At 35.7% G+C, this 24,437-nt stretch overlaps 2 protein-coding genes across 4 annotated transcripts in view; one reads left to right on the top strand and one right to left on the bottom strand.

The window, feature by feature from the left end:
• The window catches only part of UHRF2 (ubiquitin like with PHD and ring finger domains 2), a 77,377-nt gene extending 61,472 nt beyond the window's left edge, over window positions 1-15,905 (top strand). The window contains exons 9-16 of one of the 3 annotated variants that reach the window (XM_062513202.1): window positions 653-757; window positions 8,737-8,843; window positions 10,806-10,968; window positions 11,475-11,612; window positions 12,395-12,518; window positions 12,926-13,080; window positions 13,845-13,943; window positions 15,480-15,905. In XM_062513202.1, the coding sequence (XP_062369186.1) occupies window positions 653-757; window positions 8,737-8,843; window positions 10,806-10,968; window positions 11,475-11,612; window positions 12,395-12,518; window positions 12,926-13,080; window positions 13,845-13,943; window positions 15,480-15,626 (1,038 nt within the window). In that variant the 3' untranslated portion in view covers window positions 15,627-15,905. Of the gene's footprint in view, window positions 1-652; window positions 758-8,736; window positions 8,844-10,805; window positions 10,969-11,474; window positions 11,613-12,394; window positions 12,519-12,916; window positions 13,081-13,844; window positions 13,944-15,479 lie in introns of all 3 variants that reach the window. The other 2 variants (XM_062513201.1, XM_062513200.1) reach the window with 2 other exon arrangements.
• A 3,206-nt stretch (window positions 15,906-19,111) lies between these two features.
• The window catches only part of GLDC (glycine decarboxylase), a 37,804-nt gene continuing 32,478 nt past the window's right edge, over window positions 19,112-24,437 (bottom strand). Inside the window, exons 22-26 of the mRNA XM_062513690.1 lie at window positions 23,139-23,250; window positions 21,783-21,878; window positions 20,647-20,819; window positions 19,908-19,988; window positions 19,112-19,255 (exon numbers count right to left, since the gene is read on the bottom strand). Of these exons, the coding sequence (XP_062369674.1) occupies window positions 19,112-19,255; window positions 19,908-19,988; window positions 20,647-20,819; window positions 21,783-21,878; window positions 23,139-23,250 (606 nt within the window). The remainder of the gene's footprint in view (window positions 19,256-19,907; window positions 19,989-20,646; window positions 20,820-21,782; window positions 21,879-23,138; window positions 23,251-24,437) is intronic.

Raw genomic sequence — 24,437 nt, 5'->3', positions numbered from 1 at the left:
GAGAGGTGCTCCAGCAGACTTTAATGATTATGCAGCACCTGCACCTTTCAGGTTGGTCAGGTTGCAGATTACTCAAACATTTATTACCAGAGAGTTATCCTGGTTGGAGAAATAATCTATGATCCTATTAGTGTTGCAATGGCTTCTTCTGTTTCCTTGGGCAGCCAGATAATATTCCTCTCCACTGGTTACTTTTACAGGGTGTTACCTTAAAAGTCCCTGACAAAGTGGTCTTTACACTGGGACCTTCCTTGGTTAAAGATGGTAAAATGTTACCAAACTGATTGATATCTTTCTCCTTTGAATTGTTCGAAATGACTCTGTAAGTGGAGTATAGCAGTGTGTACAGTCTTAGATAATGCTTATGGAAAAAAATCTTGGGGAGATTTTCCCCAAGGAAGAAAGTGTACCATTACATGTTTCAGTGTCACAACTGTCCCACATTGTCCTGGTGAATTTCTGGGTGTTCTTACTTTCAGATTTTCTTCCTGAAGAAACAGGGGAATTCACATCTTTAATAGCAGTCTTGCATTAACTGTTGACACAGAAACCTCTGTTGAAAATTTTATCCAGAAAATTGATTTTTTAAAGTGGTTGTGGGTGACTGGATCTTTTTAAAAATTGATGTAAACCGGCTTTCTTCTGTCTCCAGGTGAGCGAAGCAGGTGTCCACAGGCCCCATGTTGGTGGAATCCATGGACGCAGTAATGATGGAGCTTATTCACTCGTACTAGCTGGGGGATTTGAAGATGAAGTGGTATGTCATTCATGCAAGCTATGGTCTTGCTGTTCTAATGCATCAAATGTATCAATGTCTGTAAATATGGAGTTATATTTGGTGTTTAATCTAAAACTAATGTTTAGGCAGATACAACTGTGAAAAAAAAGCTACTACTGATAAATATAGTAGTTCTTAGTATTTCAGAGGAAAAAATCTTACCACATCTTAAAGAATGCTTGTGCTCAAGTTTGCATTAAATCATAATATCCATAAGTTACCATTGGATTTTACATTGTTTAGGGTAGTTGCATTTCAACATACTTTTGGAGTCTGAATTGAGTGGAATGTATAATCTGATAGTGTAATTATGTGCAAATAATATGTTTTATGTTCTGCTTTTGTCACAATTTAATTACATTCCAAACAGAACTTCTACATACATGATATATTTATTTGAATGAAGCAAAAATAAAAGATAGGTGTTGCTCGATAGTAACATAGTTCAGAACTAGGAAGTTCTGAAGTTTCTTCGCTCCTGCTAATGAGCACTTTCAGAACTTAGCAAAGTCTCAGAATATTGTACTATGATCCCTAAAGGTGCTGGAAAAAAAATTTGCTTTGTTGTTCAACATCTAAGCAGAGCAACAAAAGCAGTTATGCTGCTAAACAAAAGATAACTGCTTTCAACTTTCATCTCATGGTGTGGCTCAACATTAATTTATGAAGAGTTTGCAATTTTCTTCAGTTAAGTGATGTTTACACAAGGTACATCCCTTCCTGGAGTTCCAGTCCATCAGGTGGAATTCTGAATCGTGGATCAGGTGAAGGATAATGCAGTAAGAAACCCTGTTTTTTATAAAATGCACATAGCTGTCAATCACAAGAAAAAGGGCACTGGAGGAAAAAAAAATAAGCATACAAATGAAATAGCATCAGAACGTTCTATATTCTTTGCCAACAGCATCTACCAGCTGCTTTGGCAGCTGCTGCTGCTGCTGTGCTGTTGCCTGTGAGGGAGTGTGTCTCTTCTTTGAACAAGTGGCTTGAGGACTGGTGTTTGGATATAGTGTCCTTACTGTCTATCCCAACTCAGGCTCTCAGACCCTAAGAACACTGTTTCACAGTAGCTGTATTTGTTATTCTGGGATGCTGCAGATTCCTCTTTTTATTCTTTTTGGTGATACTGATGTCTCCTTGTTTCTGAGGTGGTAGTTATTCAATTCAAACTATTTACTAAACTTTATTGGATACTTTTCATGCCTTTTCAATTCATCTAAGTGATGTTGTGACTATGTGGTTTTGTAGACACCTAAGTACTGTCTTAGTCTAAAAGACATAAATACTGTTGAAAAGGCATAGTAGAGGAGAAATGTTGCAGAAAATACCCTAAAAACTTATATGAACATCAGATTTTTTCTGTTTTTTAAACTAGTAATGCAGTTACACTACTGAAGTTAGTTTTTCTTCTCTTCCTCTTTCATGTACCAGATCTTATCTTCCAACTTACTTCCATTTTTCCTGTTTTTTGAAAAGGTTGAGATTAAATTCCTGTAAGAATATGCACAGAAAAAAATGAGTTCTGTACTTATAAGTATCCTCAGTATCTAATTAATTTGAGATGTGAAATTTGAGATTTTTTTTCTTAAATACACATAAAAACCTCTGCTCCCATCTATTCCTTTTATTGTATGAGTACCAAAAAAGAGACGTAACTCTTACCTGAATTTCAACGGAAAAACAAAGATGCTTGTGTGTAAGCTTTTATAAAATTGAGAAATATATTCATTTGGAAGAGTATTAAACTGTTTATATACTTTATGCAACAAAGCCCACATTGGGGTAATGTAATTACAAAAATACCTTGAAGGAAACAGAGCTCATTGTCTAGCTTTCAGATCATGACATTTTTATGCCATGCCTTTAGAAATTTATAATCCTAGAGACCGAGAATTGTCTGCAGTTTTACTGAAGTTTGGATGTTCTGGATGTCCTGGAGTGTTCATTAATAACAAGTTTTATCAGTTCTGTCAGATCTACCCTCAAGATTGAGAACAGGTACAGTCATAGCTTACCAAATGAGCACTGGGTGAAAATGTTTTGCACAAGGCACTTTATCGTCATTTTTAATTACATGCACATAAAATATTTACATATTAATCTCTCTCCTGGAAACGGGTAACTTTGAATTCTAGCAACAATTTACATCACTTAGTGATATATATATAGCTAGCTGTATATAAAAGCTATAGTTAGCTTTTATTTTGAATATGTTAATGTTCTGATCTCCTGGTATTGCTTTTCAGTAACCATAGTAGGAGCATTAGCTGAAGAAATTGAGAAGTCTTTCAGTAATTTATAATCTAATAATTATTTCAGAACATATTAATATTTACACACTAGATACTGGGCATTAGCATTGATTGTGCAATCGCAGTGTTCACGATGAATATATTCTGATTTGTCATCTGATCAAGCAGCTGAAGAAGTTTAACTTTTGTATTGAAAACTTGCCTTCTTATTTTGTGTCATTTTTTTATGTATAAAGTTGAAGCTGCTGTTTATTGTCTGTCAAAAGTTTCAAGATTCGTACTTCTGCTGGGTTGGGGTAGTGTCGTAAAAATGGTAAATTAATTGTGTGGTGTGCTCTAATTTAATCCAAACAAAAACTGTTTTTTTTCTGTAAGTGTTGTTGCACATAGGAACATACGGGAAATCTCTGAATTGAGATTAAGAATGTCTTGGAGAATAATACCTGGTGTGAGCAGTCCTATCTTCTTGTAAAAGATTATGAGACTACAAAAGATAATGACTGTAATGACTCAAAAGGAACCACAGGCAATATATTCATTGTTTAGGTTTGTTGATTTTATACCAAACCATTCACTGCCTGGAATGTAGCATTCACAAAGCAGTTCATGAAATGAATATCTAATATGAAATACACATATTTTAGATTTTAAATGCATTGCTTTAACTAGAATTATAGCTGGCTAATTAAATTAGTCATCCAGATTGCAGGATTTTTTTCCCCTCAAAAAACCAATCAATTTTGTATGTCCAGCTGATAGCCAAAGATAGCCATAATTTTAAAATGCTGTCTCTAAAAGCTGTTGTATCTCCTAAGTAAACTCCCACTACACAAAAGGAAGGGTCTTTGACCTGAGAAAACTCTCTGTCTTTGGTGAACCTGGTTCGATGTCAGAAAGGATTTTTAATGGAACAAGAGATAATTAATCCACACTGGGTAGCCTAAATTATTTATATATTTACATATTAATGCTCAGTTTAAAAGCCTGGTATTCCACCATTTTTGGACACTGCATGGAAAGGAGTAAGAAACCCATCAGAAAGGAATTCACATGCAGTAGTTAACTAGGACTTTGAGCATTTAAAGTGTACCATACTTCTATCACTAGTTAGCCACCTTCTGCTTTTTTCTGCTTTGAGCTGTCTTTCTTACTGTTCAGACATGTAGCTTAGTGAGCACTAAAATGGTGAAATGTTTTCATTGTGATGGAATATGCCATGAAACTGTCAGGTTCTTGCTGTCAGGGGCGATTGTTGGAAAGACTCAGCAAGAACAATTATGATGTATTCAGGCTCTGCACTGAATGCAGGGAATTCTTATTGATTTACAAATGAAATTTGTACTTTAGCCCTTCCTTTTCAATTGGCACCTTTTACTGCAGTGTTAAACCAAGAAATTATCAAAAATAAATCACACAATGGGCAGATAGGCCAATTCTGTCAGGTTTTTATAGATACAGAGTTTAATGGAGATGAATGATGACATGATTCAGTTTCAGTTATCCCTAGTACTGAGGAAAGAAAATGCTTTGAAATGCTTGATAGTTGATAATTTTCTTGGATTTAATAACTACATTTAAAAAGGCTTAGTGCTTTTTTATTTCACTTTATTATATAATCAAACTCACCTTTGATTCATTACATTTTACTGACGTCAGACTGGGGAGGGATTCATGAAGTGATGGTATTTGGGAATTTCTTGTATCAAGAAAGCCAATAAGACTGTTTTTATTGTTCAAACTGAAGGTTGGGTCTCATCTAGAAAGTCTGATTATGGGTGCAATAGCCTGTTACTGATAAATACAATTTTTACATTATCTGTTGGAGCCAGACTTTGAAATCTGAGCATAATAGCAGTGGTGTTGATGGAGAGAGAAAATAATTGAGACCTCTCTTGAGATAGCTGATATTCTAGTAACTTGAAGTAGCTAATATCCCTGTCAGCTGGTACATACAAGTTATCTATAGAAATAATGTGGCCAAATGATTCAATGAAATTGAAAATCATACTTTCTTCATTCTACATTACCTCTCTGTTAGACTTGTGAGTGCTTATATAACACTGTTGGATAGTGGAGTATGGTTTAATGCAACTGTCTGACTGCTTGTACTGGCTGTCTGAGGCTCACTGGCTTGTAGTACTAGAGCTTCAGGGTTGTTTTCCAGTCACATGCCTCAGTGTGAGATACTGGGTCAACACTGCTGTGGCTGAAGTTCATTTGCTCTATAATGTGATCAAACTTTACAAACAGGATGGTTAAGAAATAACTTAACGGACACAACACAAGAAAAAGGCACACACAGAAGGTATTAAGAGAAGACAGAATAATAAAGTACCTGCTAGCTGTTGAAAGACACTTTCGGTACAAGGAAGTGGAATTAAGCTGTGAAAAGCAGAAGAGAAATGGCAGGATTATGTATTTTAAGGTAAGAAAATGGGAAGAATGTAGGAAGAAGGGAAGGGAAGGGAAAAGATAAGACTGTTTTTATAGGCTTTTTGACAGCTATTTTGTTTGTTCAAGAAGATCATACAGACATCAATAATTAATCTTGCCATATGTTTTCTTAAACTGTTGAATCATTGTCTTCAGTTCTGCTTTCTGATCCTCTTCAGACAATAATAGCTTTACCAATCTCATACTGGCTCTCAGTTAAAAGTTGTAGGTGGTTGGAAGATCCTGTATTATCCATAGATAGAGCTCAAAGCTGTTGAGACATTATTTTGATGATCATTACTCTCCAATAATCCCAAATAATAAGTTGTGAATATTCCTTTTATACTTTACTTTAAAGGTAAAACACCACAAGCCCAATGAAAGTAGGTATTACAGGCCTCCCAGTATGTCTCTGGAGTACCAGTGTCCCTGTTTTACTCCTGCTTGTCATAGGCACATTCATATCCACATTTATTCTACTCGTTAGACACTGGGTCTCTGTCACATCACTTAGTCTTGTCATTTTCTATTTTCATTCTCTATGAGCACTTTTGTGTTCTTCTGAGCTTTCTTCTCTCCTATTTGAGAGTTGCTGTTATATCAGAGGTTCAAATGCCCTCCAATTTATCTTCATCCAGCCCAGATCAGCAGCAAGATCTCTGATATTTTCCTTCGATTCTAGGAACTGTGTCTCTGTTACCTGAAATCCCTTTTTCTTTTTGTTTTTAGTTCTCTTTTTCTAATGTATCTGATAGGAAAAAGGGAGTATAGTTCATCTAGAAAATAAAGCAACAGTGAGTCTTCCTTAAATTGGAGGATATTGAAAGACCCTTGTAACTTGAGCTGTAATATTTATGCTCTGTAATTGTCCCTTTTATCCTCCATTTTCCTTCGCCTGGATTTCCAGTGGTTTATTTATTCATAGACCACTTTGATAATTAAAGAGAAGCAAATGTAACCTATGAAGTGTGTGATATGCTTCAGAGGTAAGCATGTATTCATAGGCCTTCTATCCATAGTATCTCTTCAAGAATAATGTTTTCAGTTTGCCTGTGGTTAGACTACCACCAGAGAACCACTCAGTCTTTCTTTGAAGATATTGGAACTTTGTTGGGTTTAGGCTGTTTACATTTAACCCATTTTCCACAGAACGGTGTGCATGTAGGAATACTGTTGCATTTTTGCATTGTCTCTTGAAGTTTTTATTGGCTTAAATCTGTAGCAATTTGTCCTTGAGTTATGTTTTCCTGTTATGCCAAAAAATAAAAGTCTATTCCATACTTTCTTCTCATGAAGATTTATCAACAACCTGGTAGTTAATAAACAAAAGCTTGTCAAGAGCCTGTCTTATAAATAATTTTCCTCATCTTGGTTTCATATGAAGTGTTTCTGTCATTCATATATTTTTCATATTCTTTTGTATATGTTATATCTGTATTTATCTCAAAGTTACGTTCCAAGAAGAGGGAAAAAAATTACTTTGTAATTTCAGTTTAGTTCTACTTATATATCAAAAACTGTCTTAACAGTCCTCCCCACCCTGCCACATGATGAACATGTACATGTTTCTTTCTTTGTTACAAAACCTAGGCCATTCTGGATTCATGACCTTCCAATATATGTTTTCCCTTTTTTTCTGAACTTGTCACAGTCTTCTTATTCATTGTCAAAATGCAGTTTGTTTGAAAGACTGTGAAACATGTAGTAAATCCATCCTTGTTCATATGATTACCAGGATCATTGTTGTGTAATCTGTACATTGTGTTTGCCTTGACAGTCACAGAAAAATGCAGCAGACACTGTGATTAATTCCAATCCTGTGATACCTTATTTTATACAATCTATTTTACATCCTTTCTTAATAAATGGTTCTTGTCTGTTTGGTCTTTTGAAGTTGCTTCATATACTGCCCTTAATATAACTACATTCTGTTTCTGTTGGTTTTTAGAGATTTATTTAGTAAATAGACTGTTTTAAGAAAGCATATACCAGAGTTTATACATGTCTTTGCTGGGTTTTGAGTATACTTTTAAACTTCATAGCAGTTCTATATTATTATGTACAGATAACTGAATTTCTGCTAGGTTTTCCCTACACAAAATAAAATGAACCTAATTTCTAAAATTTATCTGTGGCCTTGTTGAACTAGTGATTTTCTTTCTAACATTCTCTTTTTCTGCTGTTGTCAGTCATGAAATATGTGTAACTGTCTTGCACTGGATCCTAAATAATGTCAGACTTATAATAGTGGTAAGAAATTGATTGAATTTTAATACTGCATAGATGTTCAGAATTTTGCTATAAAAATTCATTTAAACATTATTTTCCTAAATGGATCCTGGATAATATCAGACTTTTAATAGTGGTAAGAAATTGACTGAATTCTACTACTGCATAGATGTTCAGAATTTTGCTATAAAAATAATTGTATCATTATTTTCCTATTAAATTGCTGTATGTTTTGTACCAAAGAAATAGCATATTAACTATATATGTAGTCTGTATATTTATGAATTTCTGGAAATATATTAATTTCCCAGGAGTAATATGAAATTCGGTGACAGACTTTGTAGAGGAAGTAGAAATACATGCTTTACTTTGGTGAATTTGGATTTTGACAGTTTTCACAGCTCATGGTAAAAGATTTTATCAACCTTCCTTCAGTTTCATGAAAATTCTACATAGGAGCTATAGTACAGAATCATTTTAGCTTACAAATATGAATCTAAATTATTTTAAACTCTTAGTGATTCAGAAGAGCTGGGATTACTATTTCCTTAAAGCACCTGCTTTGTACGTAAGGCAGCACTGCATGTACTTATTAGCACTGAGCTCCTTGCACAAGCTGAAGTGACTGACGTGATCCATCCAAGGTAATTATTACATATTTTACAAACATGGTACTCTTGTAAACTCAATGAATGCTCAAGAGCAAGTAGCTACTTGCCAGAATATGTTCCTTTCCTCAGATTTTTTCCTCAAAATAGCTTTATAAAAATGCAAAAGTAGCATTTTTAAGGCAGGCATTTTTTTAGTCAGAATATTTTGGTGAAGAGTTTACATCTAGACCAGTAGTTTTGTGCAGGTGCAGCCACTATAGGACAATGATGAAACTGAAAACATGTTTTTCATGCCCTGGATTACAGTTTTTCTCTGAGTAAATAGAACAAATGAAGTTGCTTTTTTTTTTTTTCCTTTTTTTTTCTTTTTTTTTTTTTTAATTGAGTTACTTTACTTTAGAGCGTTAAACCAAAGGATAATCTTCTTGCACAGGATCGAGGAGATGAGTTCACTTACACTGGGAGTGGAGGTAGAGATCTTTCTGGCAATAAAAGAATTGGAGAACACTCATTTGATCAGACATTAACACACATGAATAGGTAAGTTTTGAAGATAAAATTTAAAGGTATCCCAAAACAAATAGTTGGGTTGTAGTATTTTAATTTAAAACTAATGTTTTTCTGTATTTTTTCCTCTTCTGTACATGATGTGTTCATAAACACCAATGCCTGTTACTTCTAAGAGGCATTTTATCAAGCATTATGTTTTGTTGCTTCAAAGGAAGGTGTGCCTCAGTGGAATACATTGCTGTATTGTTGCTGCAGCTTGCCTCTGGTTGAAATTGTTCTACAGTCACCCGCAGAGGACTCTGTTTTAATTAAATAAGAAGTTTGTCAAAAGTCTTGAGCAGAAGTTTTCTAGTGCTGGATGTTTCTTTTTTTAAGTTTATTCTCTTGTGGGTAAATCAGTTATAAATTTAACGAAGAAGAAGGCATATTCATTTTTCCATGACAAAATAAATATTTTATATTTTGCTAACCCTTTCTTTTTTCAATGAAAAGCAAGGAATTAGGGTGCTGCTTTATCAAAACAAGCACTTGAAAGAGAACATATATTCAGAGGAAGAATTAGACATCTGCCTGAAGTGTTTTTCCCTCCTCTAAAAGCTGGCCTGAACAAGGAGTAGTCCATCCTTTTCTGTTTCTAAGAGCATTATCTGTTACACAACTGACCTCTGAACACCTGTGGGATGCTGAGAGACTCTGAGAACTTTTATTTGCCAGGTCTGCATGTTCTGCTGCTCTCAGACAGGCTGGAGAAGTATTCTTTCAAATTCTCTGTAGGAGAAAGAGGAAAAGCCTGACTTGGTTGCTGAGAAAGGGAAGGGAAGAAGGCATGTGGTGTGAAAATAAACAAGAACATACAGTGAAGGAAGATGGAAGTAGGCTTAAGGAATAGCTTTACAAGCATATTTAATAAATAGAACAAAGTTGTTTTGAAACACAGAATTGAAAGCTGGACCCCTTAGTGTTAGCATTTCTCTCCTCTTAGCAAATGAGAAATCCACAGGCAAAACTACTTAGCTGTGAAGGCATTAGTGCACATGAAGTAACAATGTGCTACTCTCATTTACTGAGCTTGATGCAAGTTCTCGAGCACTTTAATTCAAAGATTATTATGATTTTATGTAGTTGAATCTGTACTGGTTTTGCTTGTCCAGATAATTTAACAAGTTTTATTTTCATATGGGAAACATTTTTAATGTTGGCATAGTGTGGCTGTCTCTTACTGTTCTTTACAATGTGGGTTCTATCCTTGTACCATGTCTGTTCATAACCCATATTATTTCTTCTGTTTTGAGATCCATTATTTGTGTTGTGGCTGATCATGAATGATTTTCAGTCCCTTGAAGTCAGGCTGTGGTAGTAGAAATACTGTTTCTTATGGCAGCTTGGTCATACTGTCTTACTCCAGGTTTCTACGAGAGGGTCTTTATGGGTAAAGGACTTGTTTATTCTTTAATTAGGTACTATGATTCTGAGTCCTTCTCTGAGGTATTTTATATATCATGTGAGATAGATAGGGTACCTGTAGGTCTTTTGAATTATTATTATGTACTTTTTTCTTTATGTGTTTTTCATCATATTCATTACTTCTGTGTGGACACTTATAAGGTCTAGAAGTCTAGATGGGGAAGAGCAGTACGGAAAGTTTGTCTTTTAATTTTAGTTTCCTCAATACTATTTAGGAAGGGATTATTTTTAAAAATTAAGAATATTAAGTCTAAAAGGATTGGTTTGTTTTATCTAGCAATTTCACAAGTTTTCATCTGGAACCTGGACAACATATTTAGTGTTCCCATATTTTTTTTCTTACCATGTGTTTTAGCATGGATCTCATTTTTTCCATCAATTCTGCTAAAAAACATATTGAAAGGTATATCTGTGCTGCTTTATAAAGCAAAATTACACAAGGGAGACATATATGACTTAATTACCTTAAGTCTCAAAACTCTGTTGGGTGAAGCAATCTAGTTTATGAAGAATTTAAATGTCTTCTAGGGCATTGGCCCTTAACTGTGATGCCCCACTGGATGACAAAAATGGAGCAGAGTCAAAGAATTGGAGAGCTGGCAAACCAGTTAGAGTAGTGCGCAGTTCAAAAGGACGGCGGATCAGCAAATATGCCCCAGAGGAAGGCAACAGATACGATGGCATTTACAAGGTATTCTGATCTCTACAACATAAAATTTCTCTTAATCTGTTTCAAAAAGCCTCATATGTGTTAGTCTGCAAATTCTTCATTACTACTTGACAAGTGAACCAAAATGAAATTATTGAGAATGGTAATAATAGAACATAATATGTAATAGGATATATAAAATTGAATATGTAAGTTGCTTTGATTGTGCTTATTGAGTTAAATTCATCCCTGAAATCAGATTATTTCATTATTTCTTCAGTCCTTCCAGCTGTATCCTAGCCTTTTGTCTGTTTAAAGACTTCTTAGTTTCTGAAACAAAGAAGTGTGACTTTTAAGACCACCGTATTTATAAGAAATACAAAAATTGCACAGCTGAGGGAAGAACTTCTGTATATAATAATATTATTGATAATAATAATAATGTATGAATCAGTCTTGTAATTTCTTCTTAAACAATTAAAGTATGATAATGTGCATGTGTTTGACTTGTGACAGAATAATGGCAGTTATTTTGTATTGTTCTTTAGGTGGTGAAATACTGGCCAGAAATTGGAAAATGTGGATTTTTAGTATGGCGCTATCTTCTGAGGAGAGATGATGTTGAGCCTGCACCTTGGACTTCAGAAGGAATGGAGCGGTCAAAGAAGCTGGGTCTAAGCGTACAGGTTGGCATCAGGAGCTGGACAGTTGTTTTTATTCTTAGTTCCAGTAAGCAGATTCCAGAGAAATAAATCAGTTAAATTAAAGCTCCTTTTGTTTTCTTGTACTTCACTGTGGCAGCTTTAGATACTAAAGCCACTACAGATTATATGCAAATTGGAAGAATCCTGTAATAGTGACAAAACAGAAGGAACAGCGAATTCAGCTTTCTGCCCTAGCAGTAAATTGTTTTGTCTATATGGATTGGAAAATCAGAATTTGTGTCCAGTTTTGTGATTCTTAGGCTGGAACAAATTTTTCTACAGTTGGCTAGAGTCTGTCTGAGAAGCCAAAAAAATTGTGCATTTTAATGTATTTTTCTCCGGTGTAGCTGAGTAGTTTGTATACATAGTGTATTTTAGGCAAAGATATAAGTTGATCCATGAAAATTTTGGCATTGCAGAATCCATGAAAGACAGAAAGAAATAATTAATATATATTCTTGGCAAAGCAATGGTGTATTTTACATCATCTCTGTGATTTATATAGTTTGTAAGCACACAGGTACAGATACACTGTTTAATACAGCTGAGTATGGATTAGGTTCTTCAACTTGACTGTGCTTTCTTAATGATAGGTACTAATTTTAAATGTTTTCTCTATCATGTAGGATTTAAAAATTATTTTATAATTGTTTTACTATGTAGTCATAGGAGATCTAAATTCTTTTAGAAGTTACTCCTTTTGGTATTTGGTTATTCCTGTATGCCAGTGATTTTTGTTTTAAATCTGTGCTTTTTAATTTTAGTATCCAGAAGGTTATTTGGAAGCCATGGCAAGTAAGGAGAAGAAAGATAAAGTTAAAAAGCAAACTGTGAAACAGGAGCCAACCAACCAAAGTAATGGAAACCAGAAACGGACAATTGATGATGGTATTTCTTTTTTACTTTTTTAGCATTCATCGTCGAAGTCTGTTGTGTTACTATTTCTAAGCTATGAAATCATTGTGGAAGTGTGAAGCTGTTTGGAATACTAATGTAAATTGATAAGCGCATGCTCTTTAATTAAGTAATAGTGTAGGGCTCTTAATCCTTTTTATTCCTCCCACTGTGTTTTTTGCTCTTAAGCTCTGCAAAAAAATGAACACAGTGCAACTGTGTGCTGCAATCCAACACCATGATGGACAGTATGAGTTGGAGTAGGAATTTGTTTGCTGTATTTCATGCATGTAATCCATATTAATAAATGTTTCCTTCTAGAAAAAAGTTCTGTCTTTCCCTTCTATTAGTTCAGACTAACACTGTTGTTACTGTGTCTGATGGTCACCAAGCAGGTACAGAGGAACCTACAAATACACCCAAAGCAATGAGGATGGGAGATGGAGGGAAAGGAGAAGCTTTCCAGCTGACTCAAGAGCAGCAATGGCTGATTAGAGAAGACTCCATGAACCAGAAGCTGTGGGATGAAGTACTTGCTTCTCTTAAGGAAGGACCAGTATGTTTGTTGCATGCATAATTTTTATTGTTTGCATTTTCTTTATATTATTAGGAGAAATCTTGAGTCCCTCGTAAAACCTCATTTGCTTGTTGAACTTTTGCTAAATATAGACTGTCTGGCATTACTTTTGTTTGTAAGACTTGTATTTTAAGAAAATAAGTCTCAATTCTGCAATTTGCTCTTGAGGGATGGGTTAATACCTCCACAATAGAGACCGTTTCTTGCTCATAAACCATCCCGAAGTTAAAAGCAGATTTTTATTTCTTTTCATTTTTGAAGACAGCATGTTTTCTCTGATATAAAAAATGTATTTTTATGCTGTGGTAGTGTCAGAAATCAGACATCAAGAAAGATTGTTTTAGTCACTGTGTTTTGTTTAGACAGAAAATAATTTTATGACAGGTTTCCTAGAGACATATGCTCCATACTCAAAGTGTTCAAGGCCAGGCTGGAGAGGGCCCTCAGCAACCTGGTTTAGTGAAAGATTCCCTGCCCAAGGCACGGGGGTTGAAACAGGTCCCTATGTGTTGTTTAAGGTCCCTTCCAACCCAAACCATTCTCTGATTATATGATACTTCAATATGTAGAAGAGTGGGGAAATTAAGCCATTAAAGACCTGCTTCCTGATTACTTCTAGAGAGCTGTGCTCAGGGATGTGAAGGACTTAAGAACTTCTGGAAATATGTAATTCTTATGTAGTTAGTGGCATTTATGAGAACTGTAATAGAGTCTGTCTCTTTTATTCCTTTGCCCTACATAAGAATTTTCTGAAGAAACTGGAACAATCCTTTATGTGTGTCTGCTGCCAGGAGTTGGTTTACCAGCCAGTGACAACAGAGTGCCTCCACAACGTCTGTAAAGTAAGAATAAACTGTCTTGCTCTGGGCTGTTTTCTTGGCTCTGAGACACCAGTCACCAAAAGCCATATGAATTTTAGAAAGACAATAATAATTGCATAACATTCTGGTCAAAAAGAGGCATCAAGTTTCCATTCAGAGTTTGCTGTGTGAGCACCTTAAGTTTGTGTAATAAAGAGTGGAAGTATGTTTCATATAGTTCCTGATAGACATAATGAGTAGGTTTACCATTACTGTGCCTTTGTGGTCAGTGGAGGTGTGCTAGGAATTGGTTAGGTCCACAGGTTAGATTTTGGCATAATATCAGTGATTTGATTTTACATTGTTAAGAAATAAAATGAAATTTTATAAGTCTCTAGTAAGAATTGTGAAAGGGTGGAAGGTAAATACCCTAGAAAACTATTAGGGCTCATTCATAAAAAGTTATGTTATCTTGTTAATCGTGGCATTGTTCATGTTTTTTGGTAGGAGAGCCATAGATGTCAGTACATTACTTATGTATGTCTCAAAATCTTCGTCAGTTGGAGCTAATATAAGGAGCTTGGAATGAAATCTGGACTAGAGTTAATTTTGTAGCACTGGTGTGTACAGAATCATGCACTGAATTGTGCATATTGGAATGGTGCCTGCCATACCTAGTATTTCTGACTGAGGCCCTAAAAGGACTCAAACTATTATCATCCTAGTACAGTAGTTGGTAATGCAAGCTTGCTGTTTAAGAAGATACCACTCCAGCAAAAATCAGGGCATTGTTATGTGTGGCCTGCACATTTGGAATAATTATGTCTCTTTGAAAAACATAAGAAATATTGTGGAGTTAATATTTAGAATTGTGGAAACTTTAAAACCATGAAAAAAGAAAGAAGAGAAAGCTGAATGGCAACAAACCCAGAAAGCAAAGTATTTTAAGATATCAGTATATATTTGAGAATACAATATAACATCCATTAAAAGTTGTAAGGAACACTTTGATAGCAAGCTGCTGTTGCTGCTTAGACAGAGATCTGCCCTAAAGAATTTAATATGCTCATCAGTCTGCAGTAACATCATAAGGATGACAGCACAGATGCTAATGTATTTCAGATTGTATTATCCTACATAAATCTGTAATGCTAAACTGAATCTATTTTGATGAGGTAGATAGAGATTGCTACATAAACAGTGTATGTGATATATTCACCTTCCTCTTGATATGAAGGTCTGGAAAAGTATAACAAGCTGTGAAGCTATAAGGAAACTGAGGATGGGCTGTGACTTACAGGGAGGCACTAGTAGAAATGAAGGGGAAACCTCAGTAGTGATTTAGTTCCTCCCAGCCACAGTGTTTAGCATCCCAGCACAGAGAAGAGTTCCTTTGCTAGGACATTTTAGTCACAGGCAGAGTCAGGCACCAGAGGGCTTGGTAAAGACTTCCTTTTTTTGTGGTAGTACAGCAGATTGTGCCTTTGGTTTAAAGTGGCTCCTTAGCTTTTTGCTGGTTAAGCTGTTGGTCAAAAAGAAAGTTGTTGCAATTCACTTCTCTGTCTTTGTATGTCCCAGAGTTGTTTACAGCGCTCCTTCAGAGCAGAAGTGTTCACCTGCCCTGCCTGCCGCTATGACCTGGGGAAGGGCTACACCATGGCTCCCAACAAGGTCCTGCAGACACTACTGGACCAGTTCTTTCCAGGATACAGCAAAGGACGGTGATGTGCTCAGACACTTCTGTACTTCTCCCAGTGACTTCATAGACAGTAAAGGGGAATAAACATGGGGAATTCAGCAGTGGACCAGCCAGCTTGATGAGACTCAGTATATTGTCATATTTTGAAGCAGCTAACCCTCTTCCCCTCATAGCCATTTCTTGGTGTTGTGAGAACTCTAATTCTCAGCTGTCTTTTAGCATCAAGGGTAGTTTTGGCCAGTTAACTAATAGTTTTTAAAGAACAAAAAAAAAAAAAAAAAAAAAAAAGAGAGAAAAGAAAAGAAAAGCCTCAGCTCTTACTGGCCTAGCTGATGCTTACTTTATGATTTGGTTTTTTGTAACTACCTCAGGACAGAGGAAAGTAAATTGTGTCAAACAGTGAAACAATGTTGGGGATAAAAAATAGTTAGTGATGTTTTAGCTACACACTGCCTCCTGAATATTAGTCGTGCCTGGTTCATGTGGTTTGATTTACAAAAAAACAAACAAACAAAAAAAAATAAAAAAAAATAAAAAAAGAACCCAATAACAAAACCCAAACCAAAAGAAAAACCCACAAAAAAAACAGGAAAAAGAAAGAGATTCAGCACTTAAGCCATTTGGATTAAACAGCAAATTCTGTGGTGTGCATAATCCCTTTTTTGTCTTTTTCTTCTATTATGCTGTATTTTTTTTTTTTTTTGCAAGAACAGGCTGATTTTTAGTCTATTTTTGTGAGCTTCATTGTGCTTTTCTTGTATCTTATGCAAGTTGACTACTAATGACTAATGAGAACAATATGAATGCATTGTTGCTGCATTAGTGTAAAGTGATCTGTGTTTTTTGCACTTAAAGAGGGTATTCAAGACACTCTAGTTGTGTAAAAAAATAGTTCATATAAAAAAGCCACTTCTGTATTAGTTAAACTGTATGCTTTTAGTAGGTCTTGTATCAGTGGCAATACATCTGCACAGCATTAAAGGCAGTGCTAGCTTGGAGAGGGTTCAAAACGCTTCATATTGTGATCTGAAATTTTATATACAATATATGCCCCCCCAAAATATACCTTATTAAATATTTTATGATTCAGAAAATTTGCTAGTTTTGTTTTTACTATTATCCACTTAATTAAGTCATAAGACTTCTACAGAATTTATTTTTCAGGTTACTAAATGCTTTCCTTAGGTGGCCTTGTTTTTCAGGTGTGAGGCTTTATATTCCTTAACTCATTTCTCAGTGAAAAGAACACCTAATTTTAAGAACAGCTGAACAACTCCAAACCAAGATCCAGAGGTGATATTGGTACCCATGGACTCACTCATAGTCTGTGGGGTTCCTGCATGGTTGGTCAGGTGGGTAGGTGACAGATTCCCTCTGTAGGCACTGAGGTTGCAGTGGCAGCCTGTGGCCCACAGTGATACAGGTAGCTCAGTATTTTCTGGAGAACAGTGTTATTTCACCTTTGTAGCAGCCATTGCTTCTGTACAGTAAGCTCATAAGTCTTGTGGCTTTCAACCTTTTAACCAACTACTGTAAAATATTTTAATGCTTTGTTTTCCATTGGATAGATTTTACCAATTAAGTCCTTAAGATAAATGTTGTCAGTTTGAGGTCCATGGTGGGAAGTTACCTGCTTTATACAAAAATACTTAGACCAGTTTTTAATATACTTTCTCAGTGACATAATCAAGTGACATAAAACTGCTTTTAACAAACATTAAAGTAGCTTGTCAAGACTGTGGCATTAGATTGGCAACAGAGAAAGACTGTCCTTTCCTCACATTATAAGTCTGCAGTGGATTTTCAAGATTTTTTTACATCGTTAGGACTATATCAATAGCTACTGAAATACACCCTTTTCAGTAGTAAATTCTAGAGTAAAATAATTCTGATTTTCTTCATTATATATCAAGATGATTTAGGATGTAGGTGCAGCTTTTCACATACAGACTGGTATCTGGCCTGACTTTCCTTTAATGAAAGCCATTCGTCTCCTATCATCTGCAGTCTCTTTGTGTAAAGCCCCCCACTGAAGTCATAAAGTAGGTAATGAAATAGTTGCAGTGCCAAAACTTTCACTGCAAAAGACACAAAATTTACAGTACTTAAAATATTGCTGTGAACACCAGCTGCATTTGTGTTACTTCAGAGTTCCCAGGCTGAGTGTGCATGTAGATCTTCAAGATGAGGTTGAGTAGTGGGTGGTTGTAAGGTGCAAAACTATGTGGTCCTTTTCTGTGTTCTCAGTGTTGCCGAGTACCTGTTTCCTAGCAGGAATTCCAGCACCAAAATTGTGCTTTGTGTGGCTGAATAATTCGGTCCCTTCAGGGGTGCTCATGTGCATCAAACTGACAGCTCTGCATGGATCTCAGCAGGTTGCTTTCAAATGTGCTCACTCACTTGTAACTAGTGAGAGGATTGGTTTTATGTAAATTTGATCTGGAATATGGTGGGAAAGGCTCCTGTTTAAGGTCTGAGCTCTGGCTGCTGAGTGATTTAATGTGGCACTGTGCTTTGCAGGGGGGCTTTAGTCTCAGTGCTTTTGATGCTCTTGGAGGGCCACAGGTTAAGCTGTGAATCAGTTTTTACACAAGCTGTATATAAAGTAGGGCAAACTGAGTGCTCTGTATAAAAAAAGCACCAGAGGGAGAATTGAGAAACTGTGGAAAAAGAACATTTTTTTACTCAAGGTTTAAGTAATACTAAGCAGTTCACACTGGTCTTTTATGCCTTCTCCAGAATAAGAGAGGATTAGATGAAACTACTAAGAAAGAATGGTGTGATACAGAACAAGACTAAGTTGTTAGTGCTTGGTAAAATGGATCATTCTGGCTCATTAAAAAAAAAACAACTCAGAGATTTATTTAAATATTATTCCCTGACAGTATTTTCCTTTGTGTAAGTTTATTGCTGCTGTGGCAATTGTCAGAAATTCGAACTTAAGCTCCATAATTTCATGCTGCTGTGTTGAACAAATCCAGCTGAAAAGTTTAAATCCAAAACATGACAAGAACACTTAAAATTCTCACCAATTTTATTAGACTACTAACACTGATAGGTAAAAAAAATCAGTACGAAACATTAACACTAGCAATGCTAGTTAGTGGTAATATGTGAAGTACATTTAAAAATCTGCTTCATCACATTTTTACAAAATATAAACAATTATTTCTGCAGTTAATATTTATTAGTACTTCCTTATGTATCTGCATCTTTTCTACTTTTTAAACTGTATCTTCTATGCCACTTTGCAAAGTGGGGGTTAATTATTAAAACTTTAGCACAAAACAGACAAAATGATGAATCAAGGCAACTTCCAACAACTTCCAACTGGTGTCGAACAATCTCATTTTGTTTGCACCTAACATACTGATTGTATTTACATTTTAACTGCAGTGGTTCAATAAACAAATGTGGTGATTATTCAAAATATACATAGTATAAATATCCCCAAGAAATCAGGAAAGAGCCATTCTGATGGAGTCAAAAATTCAGACAGCTGGAAGCAGCCTTAGGAAGATGCTCTCTTCTGCTCAGAAAATGGAGATTCATAGGCTTCCATTGGTGGGCAGGTACAAACCAGATGTTGATCTCCATATATGTCATCAATGCGAGCAATTGTGGGCCAAAACTTGCTTTCAGGCTTCACAAATGGCTGAGAGAGATAAAAGAACCCAGCCATCTTAACTTTTCCACCAAATAAAGCTACAAAATTATAATAGACTTTAGGAGCTTGAAGAACTACAAGTGCTGTGAAAATGGATTTTTTAGGTGAAGTCATCCTTCAAATCTATTTGCAGTGACCGAAAGTTAACAAGCATGTATAATAAAATTGACAGTTAAAAGTATGCTTAGATTTTAAAAAAAGTATAGTCACATCCTCTAAAACAGACTTGCAAAGAAGCAGTTTTCATGAGATGAAAGAAAACTTTATTATCCCTTGAACAACTGGCTTTCAGATAAGAATGAAGGAAAAGCAGAGGACACTGCTGTGCTGTTCAGCATAGTTACAATATAATACTTAAAGGAAAATGGAATGGTGGTGTAGTTGAATTCTTACTATTTGAAACAGTATGGTCTGCACCTCTATGAAGAGACTTTTTTTTTTGAGGTCTTCTTTCCTTGTCTTTAAAAACTAAACTAATGAACTGTGGTAGAGCTCACACACATAAAAGTTGAGCAACAATAAAATGGCTCTGAGGTTTTCATTCTTACCACATTACTTCATCTCCAAATGACTAAGAAACTACAGAGCACAAAGCATATTTATGTATTACCACACCATGAAGTTTCCATTATGTACTCACCAGTGGGAATGCTGCCACTTCTCTGGAGTAGGGGCGATCCCACTTGGAAGAAGTGACACAGTTCAGAGTGTGTGGTGACATCTACAAGAAACAAGACATGATGAGAGTAAGAAATTACTGAATTAAGTTGAACATATCAGTGTGAAGCCTTCAAGTTCACATTACCATATATAAATAATTATTGTCTAAAGAACACTGTTTATCGGGGGGGGGGGGGGGGGTGGGAGAAGCAGATTTAAACTAGGAGACAAGTCAGTATTTTGGGTTTTTTTTCAGTTTTCCTAAAGATGCTACCCAAGGCTTGAATATGCTTTTGGCTTTTCACTAAACTTAAAAGTCAGTAAATGATTAAAAGAGTGGAACAGAACTTGAGCTGATACCTGTTCTGTGCTGCATTGCTAAAATAATTCAATCCTTATTTTATTATTAGTGTTAAGGTCATTCCATTTCCCTCTTAATCCAGTGAAATAAGTGTCTCTCCCTCATTACTTTGAGATGGCCTTGAAATATAAACTAAGTGCTTGTGGAAATAACTTTCTCTGCTCTGTCAGTAAAGGCCTGACTTCTCACTTGAAAAAGTCAAAATTCTAATTTTGAAAAAGTTGAAGGTTTCTCAAGAAAGTCTTGTGTTCACTGTTGTGCACCATTACTTTTGAGAGTACTGAAATATCTGGAAGTGGGCTTCTGCAGTCTCATGGGTTAGGCTGATGCTGGTACCTTGCTCTATGTGCCATCTTACCTTTAGTGGGTTAATTTGGGGGTCCATCCTGCCCTCCTCTATTTCAGCAATTTCCTGACGAATATTGATCATTGCATCACAAAATCTGTCCAGCTCTGCTTTGTCTTCAGACTCTGTAGGTTCAATCATAAGTGTCCCTGCCACCGGCCAGGACATGGTTGGAGCATGAAAACCTGGTGACAACAGCATAAATCAGTCACTGACAATAGGGTATGAGATAATAGATGCATCAGCTATCACATCAGAAGATTCACAGATTCAGTCCTTTCTCTACAAAAATCTGTACATGATTGAAGTCACTGGTAGTGTTGGCACTGTATACTTTAGAGGTAAAATAGACTTTCCAAGTATCTTCATTTTTAGAACTGAAGGGTAACACCACTGTATTATTTACAACAGAGCTACACACTGATTTAACAAAACAGTTTATTAAAAAGGAACTTTAATATACTTACCTAACTCACCTCTACACCTACTGAAAAGTTTGTTTGAAGTGGTGCATAATATTTAAGGCTCACTTACAAAGAGCAGGAAGGGTGGGGTTTTTTTAGTATCAAAACTAGGCTTTGGATTATTTCACTGAAGAGGTATTACTGATTAGGGTTTTAACAGCTTTCATGCGTGTTCATTTGAAGCACAGTTCTACATGATCAAGTAGTTCAATGGGTCCTCTTGTCCAGCAGCCAAAAAGCATCAATCAGATCCTTAAGAGCATGTGTACAGAACTTCATAAACTATATCAGGATGGAACTGTTAAAATCCTATCATCCTACTTCAAAAGTCGTTTTTTTTTTTTTTTCTTCTCCTTTTCTAGTTTGTTTTGTTTTGCTTTGTTGGAATGTTATTAAGCTTTTGGCTCCAGCCCACTTGCTCCAAACAGTTAAGAGTCATGTAATCAGTAATTTGATGGGGCAGTTTACGAAACTGTGAAGTCGCAGCAGATTCAGAAGTACCTACTACAACTCAGTATATGCAAATATCTCTCCAAGACCTTAAAGAACATGAGGAAGCCTGAAATAATTGTGAGAGATTCACTGTCCATAAGCACAGAACTAGAAAGTTTGTGTCTCCCTTTAGAATAGATTTAGAAAATTTTGACATGCATTGCTATTTTAAAGAATTGACATTTGACTTACCATAATCCTGAAGCCTTTTAGCAAGGTCTACAGCTTCAATGTTTGCTGTTTTTTTGAAAGGTCTTGTATCCAAAATAAATTCATGAGCCACATAACCTGTAAATGAAAAGGTGAACACTAGGTTTACTTAATAGGAGAACAATCCAACTTACCAAGCTATCTATTCTGATTGGTTTTGTGGAGAGCATGGCAAAAAGATTAACTGAAAAATATCCACTTGGACAAAACTTCAAATCTGAGAAATTATCAGGTAAGATATATGCAACACAGTTTTTGAAGACTGACCCTTTGAGTTCCACATCACATTAAGAAGAGGTCTCATTTACAAGATCAGAACTAGGAATGAGTGGTCAAAGTAGCTCCTATAATTTACAAGCTCTCTGAAAAAATAATTTGATTTGTCAATGGCCCAACATCATTTGGGTCTTAGGCTATCTTAAATTAATCAAGATAATCAGTTTTATCTTATGCCAGAGCAAAGCTCAAACCTAGTGTTACAGAGTGGCTAAAGACAAAAGTTGTCTGTATTTATATCCATGATTCTGGAGAACCTTCTATTACATTGTTAAATCCTTCAAAATTTGCAATTTTTGTTCACTTCTATTAAAGTACAACTTGCAGGTGTAACCACTGTGTACGTCATTAAATGTGAGATATATATTTTAGAGATAATATATATTGTACTCAAATGTTCTTTAACACTCTTCATCTTAAACAAGCCAAATAAATTCTCTGATAGTTACTCTACTACCACAATATCTTTTTTCATCTCTTCTTCATTACTTCTGTCCTGTTGCAAGACAGGAGAGGCAAAACATGGACACAGAATGTAGCTAAAATATCATGCATTGCTAAGGGAATTCTATCTCATCTCACAAAAGTGAACAAGAAGCAGAAATGAGGGAAACTTGGGGTGATTTTTTTTTTCAGAGGAAGTGTGCAAGGGGAAGTACAGGTCCAAAAATTAACTTTCAGTTCTTAAATTGTTGCATCATTGGTTATGGAGATTTGGAAATCTCAACTTGGTTACTTTTCCTTTTTCTAATGATCATTAATCTGCCATTAAATTTCAAGGAGACCAATCTAATGGTTTATTCTATCTTTTGGTATCATTTTTTTTAATTACAAGGAGATACTACTTTTCTTCTACTTCCAAGTATCTCAGTTTCATTGCAGTACATCCATAGAAGTGTGGCTGGTTATTTCCTTGTGAACAACAACACGAGAAATTTGAAATCAGAGGTCACATAGCATTAAAAAAAAACAAAACAAAACAAACATGTTACAAGCCAACTTCTACATGAGGCAAAAAAAAAAGTGAGCCTGGTAGAAGGAAAAAAATCGTCCAATACTTGCCTCTTGCTCCTCTGAAAAGGACTTTGTAGTGTTTCTCTAGCCTCTTTGCCATGTAATTTGCATTTAGTATGGCAATCTCAGAAGCATGCTTCAGACCCTTTGCTCCCATTGTCTGAAAGAAAAATAACACGAAAAAAGAGATCTGAAACAGGTCCAAAGCAAGCAAAGTGTGCTCCTGCATGACAGAGAGCAGCACCTCAATGCACCTGGCTAGCTCTAAGGCAGTCACTCTGCTGTTGCACTTTTCCACACAGCGCTCATGGAGAAGCACTTTGTATTGACTGGGGGCACCACCTTTGGTGTATGAAGTTTGTGAGTGTGTCTGCTGTTTAAGAGGTTTAGCTTTAAGTCCACAAGTGAACCACTCAAACCTTTCCTCCAACTGAGAAGCCTTGAACTGAATAGAAAAAAGTGAGAACACAAACGATGTCAAAAGCACAGGCTGCCTGTCTCCATCCCACAGCAAGACTGTCCACAGAACTTTAGGTGGGACAATGTAAATAGATGGCATTTTGCACTACAAGGAAACAGCTCCTCTTAAATATTTCCAGTGGATTAAATATTCTCTAATTGGAATCATCTTAGAGTCAGAAACTATTTTTACCCACAGCTGAGAATGAAAATTGCACCAGTTCATATTTGCTCATTTTGGATTCCAGGAGAGCTGGTTTCCCCAGTAGAGGAAGTCTCCATGGTTAAGTGTATCAAAAGGGCATCAAAGTATACTCTGAATGACACTGTCCCTAGCTTCACACTTCCCCAGCTTTAACACTGGAAACCTTAAATGTAGCTCAAGAGTCCCAGTATACCCTTCTATCAAATAGAATTTGAATCTGTTGGATAAATATTTCTATACGTGTAGCCAAATATTTGCTATCTTATCGCTAAATTGAAGGCATTAACAAATTACATAGATCACAATCAAGCTGTCTCACAAGTAAAACCAAAATTAAGTCCAGTTCTCAAACACAGTAAAATCCTCTGGAATTCAGGATATTGTAAAGTTGAATATTACATAGATGTTGACTACAACAATACTGAATCATACAATTAAAAATACTTTGGGCGGGAACAGTAACACCAAGCATCTTTTAAACATGAAAACTTCAATGTCAAAAAGTGGAAGCCTGACTGCAGTTTTCTGCCTGGTGTCCACTTATCTCAAGACCTATTACAGACAAGAGGCAGAAGAGCTGTCCTGAAGTTGTCCTGATGTCTTTTCTCATGGCAACATTGTCCTACTATAAAACAAGTAAGCTTGATGGATGTAAATAACCTATGACTGTACTGTAGTCACTT

The sequence above is a fragment of the Cinclus cinclus genome, chromosome Z (assembly GCF_963662255.1).
Source record: "Cinclus cinclus chromosome Z, bCinCin1.1, whole genome shotgun sequence".
Lineage (NCBI taxonomy): Eukaryota > Metazoa > Chordata > Aves > Passeriformes > Cinclidae > Cinclus > Cinclus cinclus.
The sequence above is the reverse complement of the archived record's forward strand: the minus strand, read 5'-3'. Positions and strand labels throughout refer to the sequence as shown.